Consider the following 19,191-nt stretch of genomic DNA (forward strand, 5'->3'; position numbering starts at 1 on the left):
TGGCGCAGCCATTATCGCAGCCTGCGCGAACGTCTTTTCGCAGTGACGGTCGGCCGGTTGAGTATCGAACATCGAGATTCAACGTTGATTTTCCCAGGTAGTTCCGCGAGGTCAGGGGGGGGGCATGCTCGTTCGTTCTCTCGATTAGGCTTTGCCGTCATTAAAAGTTTATAAAGAAGCCGAGGTACGAGGCGGAGCAACGATGTGCGGGGCAGACGGGAGAAGGAGGTAGGTGGTGGCTCGGCACCCCCGGAACGAAGGTGGCGAAGGGGGAGTGGTAGAGTAGAGCGAGAAAGAGAGAGAGAGAGAGAGAGAGAGAGAGAGAGAGAGAGAGAGAGAGAAAGAAGAGTGAGAGAAAGAGAGTGGGATACTGAGAAGGAGAGAGCGAGAAATAGAAAGGGGGCCAGGGAGAGAAAGAGGGAGAGAGAGAGAGAGAGTGAGAGATTTCAAGCAAGTTTTCTCATGTGCAATGCATAATGAGGAAAGGCAGACGGCGCATAAAGGGCCTACAAATGAGGCTCAAGTTATACATGTACATTGCAAGCAAGTAACCAACACGGCGATGTGAACGACTCTCTCGACGTGACAAGTATCTTCGAGAGACTTCGCAGCTTTACATATTCGAGGAGAGGCGTATTCGCGCCTCTGAGGCGGAAGAAAGTGCCCGCCCCCACTCTCTCGTACGTTCCAGCGCGATTATCAGTTCACGAGCTGCACGCGGAGCTAATTTCATATCGAGGCGAGTCGATTGTCTCGCGTGATTACGGCCGACGATCGTGTTCAAATCGCCGCCCGACTGCAATCACCGGTCTGAGCCGTCTCGGCCAGAGTCGGAAAGCGCGACTTTTTCATACGTTCAACGTGATTTTCAGTACGCGAGTACCGTGCAAGGTGCGCGTGTAAGATTTCGTTGATCGGTCGGGCGCGCACACAGACATTGCGGTAACGGTAACTAAAGATACGAGCACGCAATGCGAGTCGCGGCGCACGAAAACCAATTAAAGGTGTTGGATCGATCCTCCCTGGTAACTGACTCGCGCTAGTCTCCTCGATGAAAGATGCAAATCGTCGCTCACGGCGCGATGTTCCTTTGCCCGATTATCCAGACCCGAGCGAATTCGCGCGGAGACGCGATCTTACGTTCCGAATAATCGCGAGCGAGTTTCTCGATATATATAATATCATTATTTCTACGTTACTACAAGATATTAAAGCCTTACCTTGTTCATGATTTGGCGGGGATACTCCCGCCTCGCGAGGGACGGCTCTGCAACAGCAAAGAGAAAAAGGTCGATTATTTTCTTTCTCAGACTTGCGTACAGACTCGTGCAATTAATATTCTCGTCGGATCGCGCCGAATGCTCTTAACGCAACGTAAACGGCGACGCGCGAGCGTCGCCCAGTCCGCGTCCGTGGTAAAATAAAAGGTCATGAGCGAAAATGTAGAGAGCCCCCAAGCCCCGCGCGAAGGAGCGCTCTCTTTCTCCGCATTCTCAACCCTCAACCCTTCAGCCGCGCCTTGTGACGCAGGCTAATGCACGTGGGGTGGTCCTTGATCGCGCAGCCAAGCCCCGGCTCTTCCTCTCCTTTCCCTTCGACGGGTACCACCAAATTCCCATAATCTAATGAATGGCCTAACCCCAATATCCTCTCGGTTCAGCCTCACCGCCGCCCACCCTCCATGTACTACCCTGTATGTACTACCACGCATGTAAATATCCCCGCTGCCCGAACGCTGCGCGCTTACATACCTATGTACGCGTACTTTGAGTTCCTTAAAATTCTGCGAGCCTCTGGCTATAATTAATTATTCCAGCGCAATCGCGACTATTACGACTACGTCATCCGTAATTTCCGCGCGAGTCTCTGCGTGACGTCACTCGCGCGCGCGCGCGCGCGCGACGCGCTCTTCGACTCGTACTCGGAAACGCAACGGGGAGGGGGAGCTTATGGAGAACAGAAAAAAGCACAGCGCGACGTAACGACTCGTGCGCGATGACAATTGACTTCGTTCTTCCGCATTTGAGCGAGCGAGCGACGAGTAATTCCCCACCGCCGCGCCGGCATCCCCCTCCCCCCCCCGTATGAGCGCAAGAAATATGAAGAGGGACTCGCGCGCGGACTCGGCTAATTGCGTGTTAAACGGGGGGTGAAGTCGACGGGCAGAAATTCTTCCGTCCAGAAAATGGATCGTGCGCGAGCCGACGTTGATCCCACGGCCGAGGCGAGGAGGGACGCGGGCTAAGGACGCGCAAATGTGTTTATCTCGGGGAATAATAAAAAGGGTGGGCCCGACGCAGCCGCGCCGCGCCGGACGATCGCGCGGCGCGGCGAAGTCGGGAATAATGTCTCGGACACGAGGCTCGTCTGCGGATTTAGCCCGGCCTCCGCTGCGAGCCAACCGACCACCCACCCACACTTCAGCCCCCCTCCCCCTCTTTCGACCTCCTAGCCGACCTACCCTTATACGCGTGTCCGCCGCAGATTCAGACTCCTAATTAAGACGAGGGTGCGAGAGGGGTTTCAGGGGTTTCTGCCGGGTTCTCCCCCGAGGGGGCGGGGGTCGGAGGTAGAGGAGCAGGAGGAGGAGGAGGAGGACGGGGTGTAGGGTGGCGGGTGTGTGGGTAGAAGGAGGGTTTTCCCGAGGTAAGGGGCACCCGTATCGTGCCGGAGGGGTAAGCCAAGGCAAAGGGGGTAAGGAATATTGATCACGGGACCACCACGGCGCGGCGAGGCAGGGACTGCCCGCACTCGCCCTCTGCTCTCATCCGCCCTCCCCTTCGTCCTCCGACTCCAGCTTTCTCTCTCGTCTCACTCTCACCCCGACTGTCTCTCACCTTCTCCCTCGGCCTGCCCGACGTCTTTCGCCCGATTCTCTCTCACTCCTCCGCGCCGTCTGTGTGTGTCTCTCTCTCTCTCTCTCTCTCTCTCTCTCTCTCTCTCTCTCTCTCTCTCTCTCTCTCTCTCTCTCTCTCTCTCTCTCTCTCTCTCTCTCTCTCTCTTTCTCCGGAGCCGACACGGACCGGGCCAGACTAAACCACCAAACGCCAGATGCGTGAAATCAGTCGGTTAGAACCTGCCCCGCAGCCTTTGCAAATTATTGACGCTGAAACCGCGAGGCAGATGATGCTTGCGCGCTGTTTCAAGGTAGAGTTTGAATGAAGAGAGAGAGAGAGAGAGAGAGAGAGAGGAGGGAGGGGGAGTGAGAGAATGCGGTCGAGCGCGAAGCGCTCCTCGCTCGCGGGAGGACAGGGTGAAAGCAGGAACTTCTTCCTCGTCTTCGTGTAGTCGCGCCGGCAATTATTCCGCTCGATCGAGTCCGGCGATGCGTACGTAGTAATGATTTCTTTTCTTTCGCAATTTGAGCTCATGTATCTCCCTCCCACGTCGACGTTCGCGTCGCCACGAATTCGTCGATTTTGCGCGACGGAGGTATCGTATCTCTTCGTCGTCTAATCGAGTGTCTCGCCAAGTTTGCCGAGGCAGGTCTCCTCGCGACGAGGTTTCACGAAAGTCGCAATAAGACATGGGCCTCTGCGAGGGAATTTCTGGAACTCTGGAAATCCGAGTGACCTGACGAATTTTGAGAGCGCACACGCTCGGCCGAACAAGATCTACGCTCCAGACGTGTGCAGCGTTCTCACGAGTTTGAGAGAGAGAGAGAGAGAGAGAGAGGGAGGGAGGGAGGGAGAGAGAGATACTCTCGAACGGCGAAGAGAAGGAGCGGCCGACTCGACTCGTCTCAAAGACGGCGATAGAACACGGGGGAGAGCACAGGAGCGAGCGAGAGGGGCGGGGGTGGCGAGGGGCAACGGGTGAGCTCGAGTTTACACGACGTAGCGACTCGTCTTTCTACCCGTCGCCCTGCCTTAATTAAATCTCTAGACCCTTCCTGGAAGAACCCGCGGACCTGGCGGGAAACTAGAAGAACCGCCTCCTCTTCTCGCTGTCTACAATTCACTGCGGTAACACGTCGTCTTCCATTGGTCCTCGGCACGTTGCCGCGAGGAATGCGCAAACTTGCCGGCCGCGCTTTCTTCGCGCCGTCTGTTTATCTCGTCCTTATCGGGCCGTTTCGCCTTATCGGCCGCGCGCGCGGGAACATCGCATTCCGCGGATTAGTCCATTTTTGCGAGCTATCTCGCGCCGTAAAACGCCTCATCGCCGTCGAAGCGGCACAGCACCACCGGGAGCCATCCTCGTGTGAAATGCAGATTTTTTTCCCGAGCCAGGCTCGATTTGGAGAAAGCAGGACTCTGGAACCGCGTTGAACACACGAAGGAGCGGGGCGGCTAGTTTCACGACGGAGATTTTTGGCCGGGCGAAAATTGTTTCCATTCTGCGAGTTCAATGCTCGCGGGAGAGGACGAGCAGGGCCGCGCACGCGGACGAATTTCCACGGCGCGCAACGTATTTTCTCGTGCGCTCCGCCGAACCATTCCGGTGGCTTCAGATACCGTTATTCGGCGTTGTAACGAACGTCAAGGGCGACCTCGACGAGACCGGAAGAGACCTCATTGTCCAGAGGCGGGGGCTCCGATAGGAGGGTGCCGCAGCAGCGGCAGGCAGCCAACTCAAACTTTGATATGGTTTCCTAAATAACCAAGGCGACCGATACCGCAGCACGATAGTCCTCCTTGCTCCACCGCCTTCTCTCGCTCGCCTCTCCACCCTCCTCCCTCCGCTCCCTTCCGCCCTGCTCACCGCCTAGACCGATCTGCGGTGGTCCGGAGAGGGTGCTCTCCGGTAACTACTGCCGAAGCATATTGAAACCCTCGCACCAACGGTGACCCGACTCGCCACCCCGGCCAAGCCGACCACCCCCGCGACCCGCCGTTCAGAACCGATACAGGCTGCCGTCGTCCATGCAAAACCTCCGGCGCGAGTGCGTTTGTCGTTTCGTGAGTAAACGTTAGTGAACGCGCGGCGCAAGCCGACGCCGACGCCGACGCCGCCACCGACGTTTTCATAGCGTCGACGGGCAGCGGTTAATTCGGGCGCGGAGTGACAGGTAATCTGCAAGAGAACCGCCAACGACGACGGCGAAAAAAGAGCGCGTTCGGCGCCGGCGCCGGCGCCGATCGCGCAAGGGGTTGTCCGAGTCGAATGTCGTAACTCGGGTTGTGAGGGTTACGTCAACGCAGACGTTTGCGACAGATATGTGGTTGGATGTGCGCAGGATAAAAATGAGGTCGCGGAAAAGCATGGTCGAAGAAACGAAGGGAAACTGCGTTTTCCTCCCTCTCTCTCTCTCTCTCTCTCTCTACGTCCACATTCGAATTTTTAACGATCTCACAATGACAGCGGCGTGGCCCAATCAGCAATTCCCTCGGCCTTCGAGAATTCTAACGGGTTCGCCGTCTAAAAGAGATCTGAAAGAGATAATAGTTGCGGAGGAGTGAAAGGGAGAGGTAGCGCGTAGAAGTAGCGCGGTCTATTTCACAATATCTTCCTCGCAGGCCACACCGATAGACGCGATCCCTGTATCCCGCAGCCGGTTCTGTTTGTCCGCTAATTAGAAGCTAACAGCAGAACTAAAGTTTCGAACTTTAAAGTTTCTTGCACTCGCGGAAGCCTCTTGCTATCCATTCAATATCCCCGTCCGGAGGAGGCTGGAGAGAGGCAGCCCTTTGTGGGGGAACGTCTTTCCCACCTGCACATCCGTCCACCTGTCCTCTTCTTCTCCCCCCCCCCTCTCTCTATATATATATATTGTATATATATATTGTATATATATATATATATTGTATATATTGCGTTGCTCCGGCTACCGGCTAGCGTTAATTACTAATTAATTGTTTCGCGTGTTTGAGTTTTAAATGGATAAGTTAAACAGCGCGTAAGAGCCCCCGACGTGTAAGGTGGTGGCGGCAGCGGCAGTCCACCCTTCTTTTTCCCTCCGTCCGTTCCTCTCGCTTCGCGTACGATTACCGTACAAACAGTGTACTGCCGGTTAACGAGGTTAGGATGACCGTGTTAGGGGTGGGAGTCGGGGGGAGAGGGGGGGAGCAGCGCTCGTTCGTTTATTCGTTTTTCACCCCCGTCATCAGGACGACGCGCCTCACGACGTAATATCTCCATCACGAGGCTGAGCCGTCAAGCGGCGCGTTTAAAGTTCGCTCCCCGGCTCCGACGGCTGCGGACGTAGCCTCGACGACAACGGCGACGTCGCTCGTCGAGAATCCGCGGACACTTCGCATAATCGCATGACTCGAGACGGAGTTACGTAACAATCACGCGCGTTGAATTTGGCGCTGAATCGCGACGCTGCTTCAGAGAACGCGCGACTCGTCGTCGGGCGAGAGGCTCCTCGTCGCTTCTCTTCCTGCGCGCTGCTCCCTCTCGAGAAAAATAACTTCCACTTTGCTTTCATTAATTGAGGCACGCTATTTTGAATTGTTATTCCTCGGCCGGGAACTTCGATGAGAAATGATCGTTGAGGAAACTTGTATCATTACAGCGCGGATCGCCCGACGTCTGTCTTGGGGCACGGCACGTCGCCACGGGGTCGCTTTATCCCCGCGAGATAAAGCGACCCCGTACCTGTCCGTAATCGGGGCTCAAATAAAAAGGCGCGCGATGCCAGATAAAAACATGCCATTTGTCTGGCGACGAGTCTCTTCCGCGCCACGAGGAGCTGGAGTGTACCGCGCTCTCCCTTGCAAGCTGGCGGAAGTTAAATCGGACTGGTAATCATCTTAGACACCATTGCCGCGACACCTAGAGGCTCTCGAGAAAACATCCCCTTCCCCGCCCACCCATCCCCCCCCCGGCTGTCCCCGGTGATTGAGATGAATCGATAACAAAATTTCCCGTGCGGAAGACAATTCGCAGAGACGACGCCGCGAGAACGAGTCCGCCCACGTTTTACTCACGCCCACGCGCGTCGCTCGCCTCCACCTTCGCCGACGCTCTCTCCGACAGCAGCCCTGGCTGCGCACTCGAGGGACAGCGGGGACAGCAGCGAGAGAGGGGCGGGGGTGCGCGTGTCGCGGAAGCTCGGAATAAATCAGGAATAATCGGAAAACACGGCGGCCAAATTGACGAGTGTTATCGACTGGCGTCGCGGGAGGGCGACAAGACTGGCGCGTCGGGATCGAAAGAGCGAACGAGGACGAGGAGGAGGAGGATGGCACCGGGGGAGGGGGGGTAGAGGACGTGTCGCCGGCAAATCGGTGTCTTAACCGTCCGACGAGGGGGACAATTATTTAAGCGGGCGCCTAGCGTAGCGACGCTCCAGCGTGGCGGCGCTTCTCGCGTCAGCGCGGGGGCACGCCGACGGACAGAGACGCAAAGAGAGACAGAGAGGAAAGAGAGGCGAGAGTCCGGGGCTGTTAATTGCCGGCTGTCACGGGCACGCAGTGACAGGGACCACCGTCGACGAGGGATTGCCTCGTCGAAGCCGGCACGGGAGCGCCGCTAAATTCTCCTTTCGACGGAGGAAACGTGCGAACGCGCCACCGCGATGGACCCCGCGCGTTCGCGGGGGTGGCTCTGGCGAGAGGGAGGCGTCCGGACGGGGCTGGTCGAAAATCCAGGGCCAGGCGATGCCTCGGCGAGAACGCGAGAACGGTTCGCGCGGCTGAATGAATATTCGTCTCGCTCTCGTGCGAATTTTTTTTCTTTCTCGCACAGTTCGCACCCGCGAGATCTCCCGCGAGATGGGAATTCGGAACTCGCGCGATCACTCTCGCCCAATTATCACCTTCTCGCTCGAAGACTCTACGCGAAGAATATATTCTTCGACGGCGCGGAGCGCGGAGCCGCGCGCGGGAGGCTCTCGCGGGGCCCTCGCAGAAGTAGCGTGACGACGCTAAGAGCATTAAAGAGACGTTTTCCGCCCGACACTTAGATTTTCGTTCCCGCGCCCACCCCATAGATTCACGGCCTATCGGCTTAGCGCTCGGCGGGCGGTCCCCAGCCACCCTTGGCTTCGCCAGCCTGCGTCGTCTTCAGCGCCCGGCGCGCCCCGAGAGCAGCCGGGGCGAAAGCGCGCGGCTGGCTGACGCGCGTTGTTCTACTCGGGAAATATTTTCGCCAACGCGTAAGAACTTAAGTACTTGGGAGCACGCGCGAGACGTGGCTGATGTCCTGACGAGTCCTGCTCCGCGATATCATCACAGGCAAGATTTAACGCGCGCGGCGATGAGTCTTCTGAAGTTGTCGTCTCGTGGGTTGCAGCGGCGGGTATCATCTTCCGCGGACTTGAACGGCTGATTCGTCGCAGCCGACGAGGACTGCGAGAAGAGAGAGAGAGGAGAGAGAGAGAGAGGAGAGAGAGGGAAGGGGGAGGGGGGAGAAGGGGAGACGAAACTCTCGTAGGCAACTGCGACGGGAGTCGCAGGCAATTCCCTGCCTCGTTCCACGCAACAACGCTCCGAAGTGAGCATTCCAGAAAGGGTCGAGGGAGGAAACCGTTGCGTCGACGTCGGCGACGGCGGCGGTGAATTATCAGCTAAGAGGAAATTATGGAAATAGATATAAATCGAGAAGAAGAGCGCGCTGGCGCGGCTGTTCGCGGGCGAGACGCAGGCGGGCAGCCAATGAGCGAGTAGTCGCTGACGGCTCAGCGGGCGCGGTGCGCCTCTAAATAAACGGAGAGCCTAAGAGCCCATTTGGAATGTAAAGATCTATCAGCATAAATTAAACATGGCGCGCGGCCGCGCGCCATGCAACCTGCAGGCTGCACGTCGTCGATTTTTCGACCTCGCCGTTGGCCTCGACCGACAATGTCCGTTTCAGCAATGTCGTTCCGCCTGACCGCGCAGACGCGCGGTCCGGCGTTTCACAAATTCACCAAACTTCATCCTCGGCTCAGCTTCGCGCGCCGGGACTTCCGCAGGACAATCGAGAAGCCCCCGGGTTTAACGGTTCCAAGGCAACGGGCGATGCCTCGCGGGTCAAGTGCGGTCGATTTAGCGGGCGATTTTTTGCTCCGCGGAGAAACGCGGAGAGAATGAGGAGAGGGAGGACGGAGCTATTGGCGGCAAGTCGCGCGGAAACACCGGTGGAGAGGAAGAGAACGAGAGAGAGAGAGAGAGAGAGAGAGAGAGAGAGAGAGAGAGAGAGAGAGAGAGAGAGAGAGGAGAAACACGAGGGGTGAAGAGCGTCGGGGGCGGGGGCGGAAGATCCGCGAGAGTTCGCGTCATGTGCATCGGACGCGACGCGCGAATTAACAACTCACGCGTCATATCGCGCATTATTATCCGATATATCAGGCCGCCGTATATCGCCCCCGGCCGCGAGTCGAAGGCGCTCGAGAGAATTCACGCGCGCGCGCGGAGAGTGCGTTACCGTGCTTAACACGGTAACGAGCGGGGGTGTGCGCTACACGCCGCGTGGGGGGAGGGGGGGAGTATCGCCGTCAGACGAAGGCGAAGAAGATACCGCTTGAACGTTTCATGCTCGTTCTGCCGTGGCGCTCACGAGTCGTTGATGTGTTTCGCCGAACGTCTCTACGGCGGCACCTTCCCACCCCGCGCGCGGAGAGAGCGCCGACTATCGATCGAGAAAGCCTCGCGCGAAATTATAATCTATTTAACACGTTCGTGCGTTGGCACGGCTTATCCTGGATCTTTTTTTACGTAATCGCGTCGATCAAATTCCTAGTCAGCTCACGTGGGCTCACGTGGCAGGAAAAAAATGACCACCCCCCTCCCCCCCACTTGAGGCAGGCGTAACGACGGTTTACAAGCACAAACAACTCGCTCCCGCAACTGGAAGTGGGCGAGCGCGTTGTCGAGAGAAATCCTCTTATCGCGCGTAATTATTACCTGCCGCGACGCTACTGGAAATATCGATCGTCCAGAGGGCGGCATGAAAAAGTCGCGACGAGCGAGCGGGGAGGCAAAGCGGTTAACGTTATGCCGAAGGTGCGCGCGTTGAAAAGGGTTGATTACACGAGGCCCGCGCGTCCAGCGGGTGGAGCGCGCCGCCGCCGCCGCCGCCGGCGCCGGGCCATGTCAGAAGGACGCTGCTGGACCATGCTTGTAAGCAAGCGGCAACCCGTTCGAGGGCCGTCGGTAGGCTCGGGGCAAATGGCAGCGGGATGATTGATCGCCCGGCTAATTGGATGATCGATGACTCAAGTTCATCAGTGGCTGTTCAGCTCCTGGCGAAGGATGCTTCGCTCGCACGTGAGCACCCTGCCACCCCCGCAAGATGTACACGTGTATACGTGTGTATGCGTCTGCGTGTGTACGTGTGCACGCGTACACGAATTAGGCGTCGCTCGAGAAGAACAGGCTAGGGTACGCTGTCCCTGGCAAGCTTGAAGCGAACTTGCGCTAATATTCTTCGGGGTTACCGCTCCCTCCCCCCCTCTTCCAGCCCCTGTCTCTCTTTCTGTCTCTCTTTCGCGGCTTGCCCCTCGTCGAACGATGCTCTTCACCGTAAGTTTAAGACCTTCCTCAGCTCTGGGGGTCTGGGTGTGAACCCCAGGACGTGAACGATACTCCGGGGATGGTTACGGTATATCGCGCTTTTTCCCGTAATAATTAATCTCCGCGATGCGTCGCATTCATCACGCGGAGGATGTCGCGAGCACCTCGTCCTCGAGTCGCTCCTTTAGAGAGAGAGAGAGAGAGAGAGAGAGAGCGATCTCTTCGCGACGAAGATCTCTCGATGAATCGTTTCTACCGGCAGTTTGAAGATCCTTAGAGGAAACGACGCGTAAATTATCGTCCGGCTGGAACCGCCGAGAGCTCCAGCGCAGCGTCGTCCGATTTTTACGAGATGAAAACTAGCGTCACAGTTCTCGCGCGCTCGCGTACGAAGATGAAGCTCGACGCTATCCCGAAGCCACGCTGCCGGTGACGGGTCCGTTCAAGTAACGAGTACACAATGGGATTTAATGCGCGCGCGCGCGGCGAAGGTGCGAGCGGACCAGCTAACGCGCGAGTTCACGCATAGCGTTCGCCTGATATACGGCCGACGCGTGAATGCAAATCGGCGTGTAAATCACGCGAACAATGTCTTAATGTCCCGGTCATACAACGCCCACCCGAGTCAGAAGACAACGGGCCCCGGCAGTCTTCGGGTGGAAGGAAAGGGTGCCTTTTCGGATATTCATAGGGAAATAAATTAGCAGGGACGCGCGCGTCACGAGGGGACCATTATTGATATCTATTTTCCTCGCTGGATGCTACCCGCGAGCGGGTCTATTCCCCGTGTACGACGAATCGCCTTGCTTTTAGCATTCATAAGGCAATCAGTTACGCGTCGCTACGATATCACCCGCACCGGGAAAGTATACCCGGGCATTAGAAATAATGCAACGAGGGAGAGCGAGGAAAAATGTCTCGACACGTTGCGAAGCGAGCAAACGATGGCCGTCGCTCGCTGTAGAACAGAAGAATAAAAAGAAGCGAAGGACTCGATATTCTTCACGCACTTGCTTGCGCGAAGAATGTTGAGGAACAATGTTGCCGCAATTGTGGCAACCCGATACGCCGGTCGCTTCTTGCGCATCGAGCTAGCCTCAGCAGCGGGGAGAGAGAGAGAGAGAGAGAGAACTGGCAGCCTCGCCTTCTCGTTTATGCCATTTAACTTGCAAATCTTCCCACCGTGTCTGCTGATACCCGTGAAACATGTGTGGAAAGTGAGAAAAGTCTTAACCCCGCTGCTCTGAGGAGCCGGATGAGGCGGGCGAGGGAGTCAGAGACGGCAAGCTGGATAGCGGGAGAAAAAGCGGCAAGGAAAGAGAGAGAGAGAGAGAGAGAGAGAGAGAGCGAGGCGTGTGAAAAATTCGCGAGAACAAAGGTGGCGAGGAGAATCCGTACTCGAGAGGCCGAAAGTTACGATTTCTCGCGAAGGGTGAGCCGGAAAGGGTGCGAGCGTTAAAACGTGAGATATTCGTCCGAGCGGAATACGCAGAGACGTCGCTGAGACGCGAGACGTAGCGTCGCACGAGAGCAAATCGTTTCAAAAACCAAATCAATTTCACCCGATCGAATAACCGAAGGAATTAAGCAGAACATACCCAAGAAGCTGCACCGCTCAACAATGCCATCCGGTTTCACCGATCCAACCGACTTCCAGAGTGAGCGGACGCGAAGGTGTTGACGACACGATTTTGAAGCGACGAAACGAATGGTGGCACACGACTCTCGACAACTCGTCGATAGCGAAGCCTAAAAGGGCACGCGAGGGTTGCACCGAGTGCGCCGGTGCTGTGACAGAGATTCCCTCCTGCGTGACGGCGCTCGGCGAGAGAGAGAGAGAAAGAGCAGAGAGAGAGAGAGAGAGAGAGAGAGAGAGAGAGAGCAGAGAAAGAGAGAGAGAGAGAGAGAGGGAGAGAGAGAGAGAGAGAGAGACACGTGAGGACGACGGAGAGAAGTGGGTGCGATCGGAGTCGGTTGCCGGATAGTTTAACGCCGAGAAGGTTCAAAGTCCCTCCTACCAGCCTCGACATTCTCCTCCCTCCTGTCGGAGGGACGGTTAGTCGGTTTACGATGATGATGCGATTCCCTTTACGCTCGCGACGGATCCGACGCCGGCGAGTCTTAGCTTCTTCAGCGGCGTCCTCGCGCTCGCTCGCTCCCGAAGTCGCTCCTCTCTGTCGCTTTGTGGATGCTGCGACGATAATCCCTCGCGAAGACGCCGCCCTCGCGCGTCGAACGTCGCTCCCGCGAAATTACACGGAGTCGCAGTTTTCGGGACAAAGTCGCGCCGTTTCACGCGTCGCCGCGCGTCTATCTCGGGCGCGAGTCATTGTGATTTTATCGGCGGCTATCGCGACTTGATTATCGCGGCTGATGAAAAGTCTCCCCTTGTGACCGCACTGCACGTTTCAGGCACAATTCATTTTGCAATTATGAAGAGCGAGAAGCGAGAGAAGAGGGACGAGAAGGAGTCGCGGCTTGAGAATGAAGTTTCGCGTAAACTAAAATTAAGAGGAGGAGGTTTAATAAATTACCGCCGAGGTGGATCGATAATTCCTCAGAATATCCGTGACTTCCGCGCGGACGAAGAGCGGGAAGGCGGATTGAAATAGGTGATGTCGCCTTTCCCGCTTCGCCTTCGCGAGCATCGTCGATGATGCTGAAATATGAATGTCGAATGGCGGGGGCGTCCCTCGCGCTCGCGACTTGGCGAGCATCATAGACGCGATTTGTTTCTACGAACGGCGTCTTCGCCGGCCCTCCGCTTCCGCTTCTCTAAGTTTCGTAAGAATCCGCCGTAACGGCTCTAATTTCCGCTAATAAATCCACCGATGCAACAAGAATCTTCCCTCGATACGGAGAGATAATCGTATTCCCGCTCGAAATGTATTCGCCGCGCCCTCGAGGAACGTGGATATGGCGCTTTCATGTACGTGAGCGGACTTTGCATACGCGCGTACTGTACGTGTCCTGTACGTGTACGTGTACTACGGGGAGACGTGTGAGCGAGCGGGATGGGAATCGGGATGGGGGAGGAAGACGACGGTAAGAAGACGGCTAGTCCTCGCAAGAGGCGCGTCGCGCGCAAAAACAGATGTAAAGACACGGGGACGCTGGCCCCGGAGGGCCAGAAAAGAGGATTCGGACGGTTGTAATCTCGGCTCAAGGTGTCGTTTTGCTTCTTAGCGCCCCACCGGACATCGAGACGACGCTCTCGCAAGAAGGAGGAAACCCGAGAAACCTCTTCACACGCCGTTTATCGGCTCCGTCTCGAGACGCGTGTCCTCGCTAGATTTCAACAAACCGTTCTTGCAGCGCGACGAGCTCTCGCTTTTCACCAGGTGACGACCCTAAACCGTCAGCAATCATTTCGACAATTCAACCAAGATTCATCGATCAAGATTTATCCCAATTCCTCGAAACACACTCCTCGATTGACAACCTTACGAAACTCTGTAATTTTAATCCGGCTCGATTTCCCCGAAGAAACGTTTGCTCCCCGACGTTTGCGAGAATCAAGTTATGATCGAAGAAGATGGAGCTCGATGTGAACGTTCTAAAGTACGTTGCACATCACGCGACATTGTGTTGTACTTCTTCCACTGGGATCTAATTTATTTCGAGCGAGACGTTCCTTTCCTAGCAGGGGTGAACTAGTTATTATTAACGACCGGTATATTGCACGCATACTAGAAGGAGCCCAGACTTGCGAACAAGTGAGGAACGAGTTCCCGAGGTTGTCGGGAAGGAGAGGGGGGCGTAGGCAATTTTGCACTTGTAAATAGGCCCCGAAGGGAGGAGCATAAGTAAATTAGGCCGGTCGAGGCGAAACGTTCTGATAAGGATCTTTCCCTCGGCTTTTTTAAAGGCTGACTCCGGGGGAATTGAGACGTCATCACGACGCTCTTCCTCGTCCTCGGGTTTGCGCCTACCTCTCCGTTCCCCGTCGTCGCGTCCTTCGAGAGCCGTTTAATGCCGAGCACTCGCGCCTCGTCCTTTGTTTCGCCTTCATGAGATTTTTAAACAGCGCGAAATGAGCTTCGCCGAATGGAGAATCGAGAGAGAGAGAGAGGGAGAGAGAGAGAGAGAGAGAGAGAACGGACGATTATCGTTTCATCCGTCGTCGTTGCTTTAATTCCCTCGTTCCTCACCGGCGAAGTTAAAAAGATGGTTTTTGCGATGGGCGCATTTTGCAATACGAGTTTATGATTAGTAACCTCGCGAGCATGACATATGGTTTACAAAAGGCTGATATGTTGAAAGTACTTTGTCAAACTTGTCTCTCTGTACATTTTCCAGGATATTATATTATATTATATTTCGTTCTATCGTGCACTTATGACTAACGTGCAACGAATACCGCAACGATATATTTTTACAAACGGAAATATCGCGAAAGTAAGATACCGTCGAATTTGTTCGCAATTTTTCTTGGTGAGAACAAATTTATGAGTGTGGAGAAGAAATGATCGGGAGAAATAGTATAACGCACGAATAAAGTTACGTTTGATAAATTAAACGGACACGCACACGATGAAGAGTTCAACGCGACGGCGGCCGATCTGCGATCCTCGTCGAGACTATCGCGTCGACAAGACAGGGAGGGAGGACGGCTGAGAGGAGGGTTGAGGTCAGGAAGGAAGGAAGGAAGGGACTGAGGAATCCAGGCATTTGTATCGTTTTGTCGTACTTCAGCGTCGGCACGCGTATCGTATGGCGTTGCATTATTGCTTTTATGGCCAATAAAAGCAAGGATGTCCCGGTGAGGCCGGGCTGATGGTCTCGTCCTCCGCGACACAACTGTCCCCTCGATTCCTAGACCGTTCCATCCCGGGGCCATCGCGCGTCCCCGCAACCCTTAACCCCCTCGACCACCGGCCGTTATTGCCACCGAGTCGTTCGTTCGGTCATCGAAGGTGTCGCGATTGGTTTCGTGTTTGTAAGGAATATAGTCCGGGGACTCCCCGACCCAGTTAGCCGCCCGACCACCCTCTGGGACACCAGAGCCCAAGAAAGAATAATACTTGGAAAATTGCCGGTACCTCTCGGAAGCCTCGTGGAAACGTCCCTTGAAAAATCGCCGAACGATTTGCCCATCTCCCGTCGAATATATATATTTTTCCAAAACTGATTCTTGCTTTACCACGGATGAAGCAAACCGTCCGGAGCCAATAGCTCTCGGTAAATCCCAAGCAATCTCTGTCTGTTTGACGTTGTTTACGCATTTTTACAGTCGAAACGATCACCGTGCTGTGCCTAATCGCAAAATCGCAGCGGAACGCGAAACCGTCGCGCGCTCAGCGTCGTCGCGTTTTTCTCTTTTACTTTTTACGATGAACTGCGTAAAGTTTCGTCGAAAAAGACACCGGCGACAGTCCCTATCTAAGGCTTTGTCGTCGTGGATAGACGCCAGTCTTTCTTGTAGGCACTAAAGCTCTCTCTCTCTCTCTCTCTCTCTCTCTCTCTCTCTCTCTCTCTCTCTTCCCCTCCCTCTCTCTTTCTCCAGCAGTAGTTACATCGTTGCACCTACAGGCAAAAGATAACCAGCCCGTCCTCGAGCCATCAACCTCCTTGGTTGTCCCGAGCGACGATATATCTCCCAGCATCCCCTTTCGCCGTCCCCGTCACCTTCCTCCATCCACTCCTCGCAGAGTTCCGATGCTCCAGGAGGGTGCACGATGACACTCGGTTACGACATTAGCGACGTTTCCCACACCGTCTACGGGTCTACTTCGTCAACGTCAAAGCACAGTCTCGCCTCACCTTACCTCCCTCCCACTCGCGAAAGACTTCGAAATAAAGCCCTGACGCTCGCTTTCTTCACGCAACACCTGCCGACGATACGTGTGGGATCATGTTCACTCGGTAAATTTCGAGCTACGTATCCGCTCGCTTCCTTGTGTAATTTAATGATATTTACTTTTTCAGGAAAACATCGCGCAAAGTGCTGAAGTGTATTTCCGAGCGCAAGTCGTACGTGAATTTCGAGGAGTTTGGATCGACCGGAGAATAGGAGACACGGTTGGACTTTCGACTTCGGGATCTCGAAATTTGGGTAAGTGTGCGTGTGCGTGTGTGTGTGTGTGTGTGTGTGTTTGCGTCGGGAAAGAGGAAAAAGGAGTCCCATGTGCCGCTAGACTCCCAAAATAGAGTTCCGGTAGCGCGCCGGTTGATTTACGCGGCTTCGCTCGGGGCGACTAGCGTCACCTCGCCCCACTTCTCGCGGCCGTAATAGTACCACTCTGATTCCAATAACCATGAATCTATCAGACGTCAAAACGCAATCTCCACCTGAAAGCGGCCTGCCTTCGGCCGTGCGCCTCGGCGACCACAAATCTCGCGCCGTATCTACAGCCGTATATCTTATACTTACTGCCACACGGTATGCGACGCAACAAATGTGAAAGAACTGACGGACTCGCGCGTGGAGAGAGAAAAGGAGAAAGGGAGGGAGGACGGGGGGGGAGAGAGAGAGGAAAGAGAGGGCAGGCTGAAATACGAAGAGAGGAAAGAGAAAGCGGAGAATCGCGAGAATAGAGGGAAATAACCCTCACGAATTTCGTTCGACGCGAGGGCGGGGGCGAAGGTAGGGCGAAAAAAAAAAACCGGCGAGATTGCGTGGGAGAGGAGAAAGTTGCAAACTCGAAAACTTTCGAGCTCCTATTATCTCCGACGAGACCACGGTCCGGCATCAAGGGAGTTGTCCGGTATACCTCGATCTCTAAATACTCCACCTTCTGCGTCCTATCGTCTGGGACGAGAATTGTTCGGCAAAGTTGAAAAGGGAACGGCCAACGCGCGCGCGTCCAGGCTGACGTTCGCCTGGACGTCGCAAATGGCACGCCATTTCGGTGCACGTTCTCCATTTCATATTAAACACTCGGTCGTTCTTCCCCGCTCCCGATTGCGCCAGATTTTTCGAAATACCCGCCTGCTGCGCGTTTGTTGGGAGAAAATTCTCGCCGCGGCTTTCATTCGCGTGCCGCGGATGAAACGACCTGGTTAACACCACGTTAACACCAACGAGGGAAGATCCAATCGCGGCCGATCTCGAGGTCATCTCTCTTCAATTAAGCTGCGCCCCGGCAGGAGCGGGAGAGAAGCACCGCATAGCACCGCTATGCGGGACTTTTCCGCGAGGCGAAATTATCGCGGAATTACTGGCTGACTTCGCGACGTCTCGATGAGGCGAGCGTCGCTCGTTACGGACGCAGGAATGAGGAATGGTGCCAATGACAGTGCTAACGCCGTGCGAATGAATGCACGCCGAGGCTTTGACACGCGGTAATTTATCACGCTGTCCCGTCTTACCCTTCCGCGACGCCTACGACGACGACGACGAGGACGAGGAGAAAGGGAGGCGGGGGAGGAGGCGGAGGAAAAGAAGATGGAGGTGGTGGAGAACACGCAAGGAGGCTCGAGAGGGCTGAGCGAAAAATCTGGCGACGGTGTGATCGGGGACAAATATAAATAAGGCAATTGGGAAACCCTCCGGTTCCGCGTCTGCCGTCTCTCCGAGACAGATGTAACCGCGGCTTAACGGATCCCGGTAATCCCCTGGGAATATAAAACGCGTACGTCTGACAATCCACGCTGACGCCAGCGTGGCGTCGGGTTATCGCGATAACTCCGCGTGAAAAATTCCGTGAGATCGGTCTCTCGTACGGAGAGCGCGGCGTAGACGAAGGAGCTGAGATCCTTCTTCCTTCGGGATGTCGGTCGCGCTGACTGTTGCGAGAGACTCGCAATTGCGACCGGATGGCGAGGCGCGCTGAGAAATTCGCAAATATCGTTTCATAACTCGGATGCGACGCTTAGCTCACAATTTGACGCTGCGGAAACGGTTTCCCACGGAAACAACGAGACGATAAATGAACGCGCGACGGTGACATCGCGAGAAACCGCTGCTTCGTCTCTTCCCCTCTTTCTTCGCCGGCTTCTACCTGCCCTCCCCTCTCTCTCTCTCTCTCTCTCTCTCTCTCTCTCTCCCTCTCTCCCTCTCCCTCTCGCGCTTCTTCTGGCGTAGCAAAGTTTTTCCAACTTCGTATAATCATTTTTCCCGGAATGTCCCGACGGTGCTTTCCCACTCCCTGCTCGGCGCCGCTTATCTCGGAGAAATTCTTTTCGCGGTTTCCTCTCGAGAACACAGCTGCGCGCGCGCGCGCGCGCGCGCTCGTCTCCTCCCTCGACCCTTTTCCAGGCTCATCGGCGCAGAAGAATTTTAATTCTTCCTCCGAAAAATCTCCCGATTGACGGCGCGCCTTCTCTCTTCGTTCTCACGCTCTCTCGCGCGCGGTGATCCTGCGCAACTTCAAAGGACGCCACGTGCCGAGCCGAGCCCTATAGCGCGAGCGCAATAAGATCGCGAGCGAGTCTCCACAGCGCGAGGGACACTTGTCTCGCGCGAGAATATTCGATTCGCGAGAGAATACCGCCGCGATTTCTCCCGCCGGCAAGATTTCTCTTGCCGGAAAAATGCAGCCGCCAGCGGGTCGCGCAGCGAGAAAATATTCCGGATACAAAGATTCCGACTCGCGATTACGAGATCTCGGCGATACGAAAGAATTCCGCGGATTTTACCGCGGGTTTGTGCGAGAGAGAGAGAGAGAGAGAGAGGGAAAAAAAAAGAAACCCGAGCGGAGGAAAAACTCGCGCGAACGAACAGTAAGAAAATTTAAGTCGCGACTTCCTGAAGGCAGCACTACCAGCGAAATCCCCAACCAGCGAGGAATAGTTCTGACCAGGCGAATCCTTTCGTAATCTTCTCGTCGTTCTTACCGCGATCGAGCGACGAGCTGCTGATTTTTAA

The 19,191-nt window shown here is 55.6% G+C and overlaps 1 protein-coding gene across 8 annotated transcripts in view; it reads right to left on the reverse strand.

The window, feature by feature from the left end:
- The window catches only part of LOC105186775 (probable serine/threonine-protein kinase DDB_G0267686), a 123,517-nt gene that overhangs the window by 66,728 nt on the left and 37,598 nt on the right, over positions 1–19,191 (reverse strand). For all 8 annotated transcript variants that reach the window (XM_025303136.1, XM_025303134.1, XM_025303133.1 and 5 more), the window contains exon 2: positions 1,221–1,267. In XM_025303136.1, coding sequence (XP_025158921.1) covers positions 1,221–1,229 — 9 coding nt within the window. In that variant the 5' untranslated portion in view covers positions 1,230–1,267. The remainder of the gene's footprint in view (positions 1–1,220; positions 1,268–19,191) is intronic.

The sequence above is a fragment of the Harpegnathos saltator genome, unplaced genomic scaffold (assembly GCF_003227715.2).
Source record: "Harpegnathos saltator strain DR-91 unplaced genomic scaffold, Hsal_v8.6 scaffold534, whole genome shotgun sequence".
NCBI classification, from domain to species: Eukaryota; Metazoa; Arthropoda; class Insecta; order Hymenoptera; family Formicidae; genus Harpegnathos; species Harpegnathos saltator.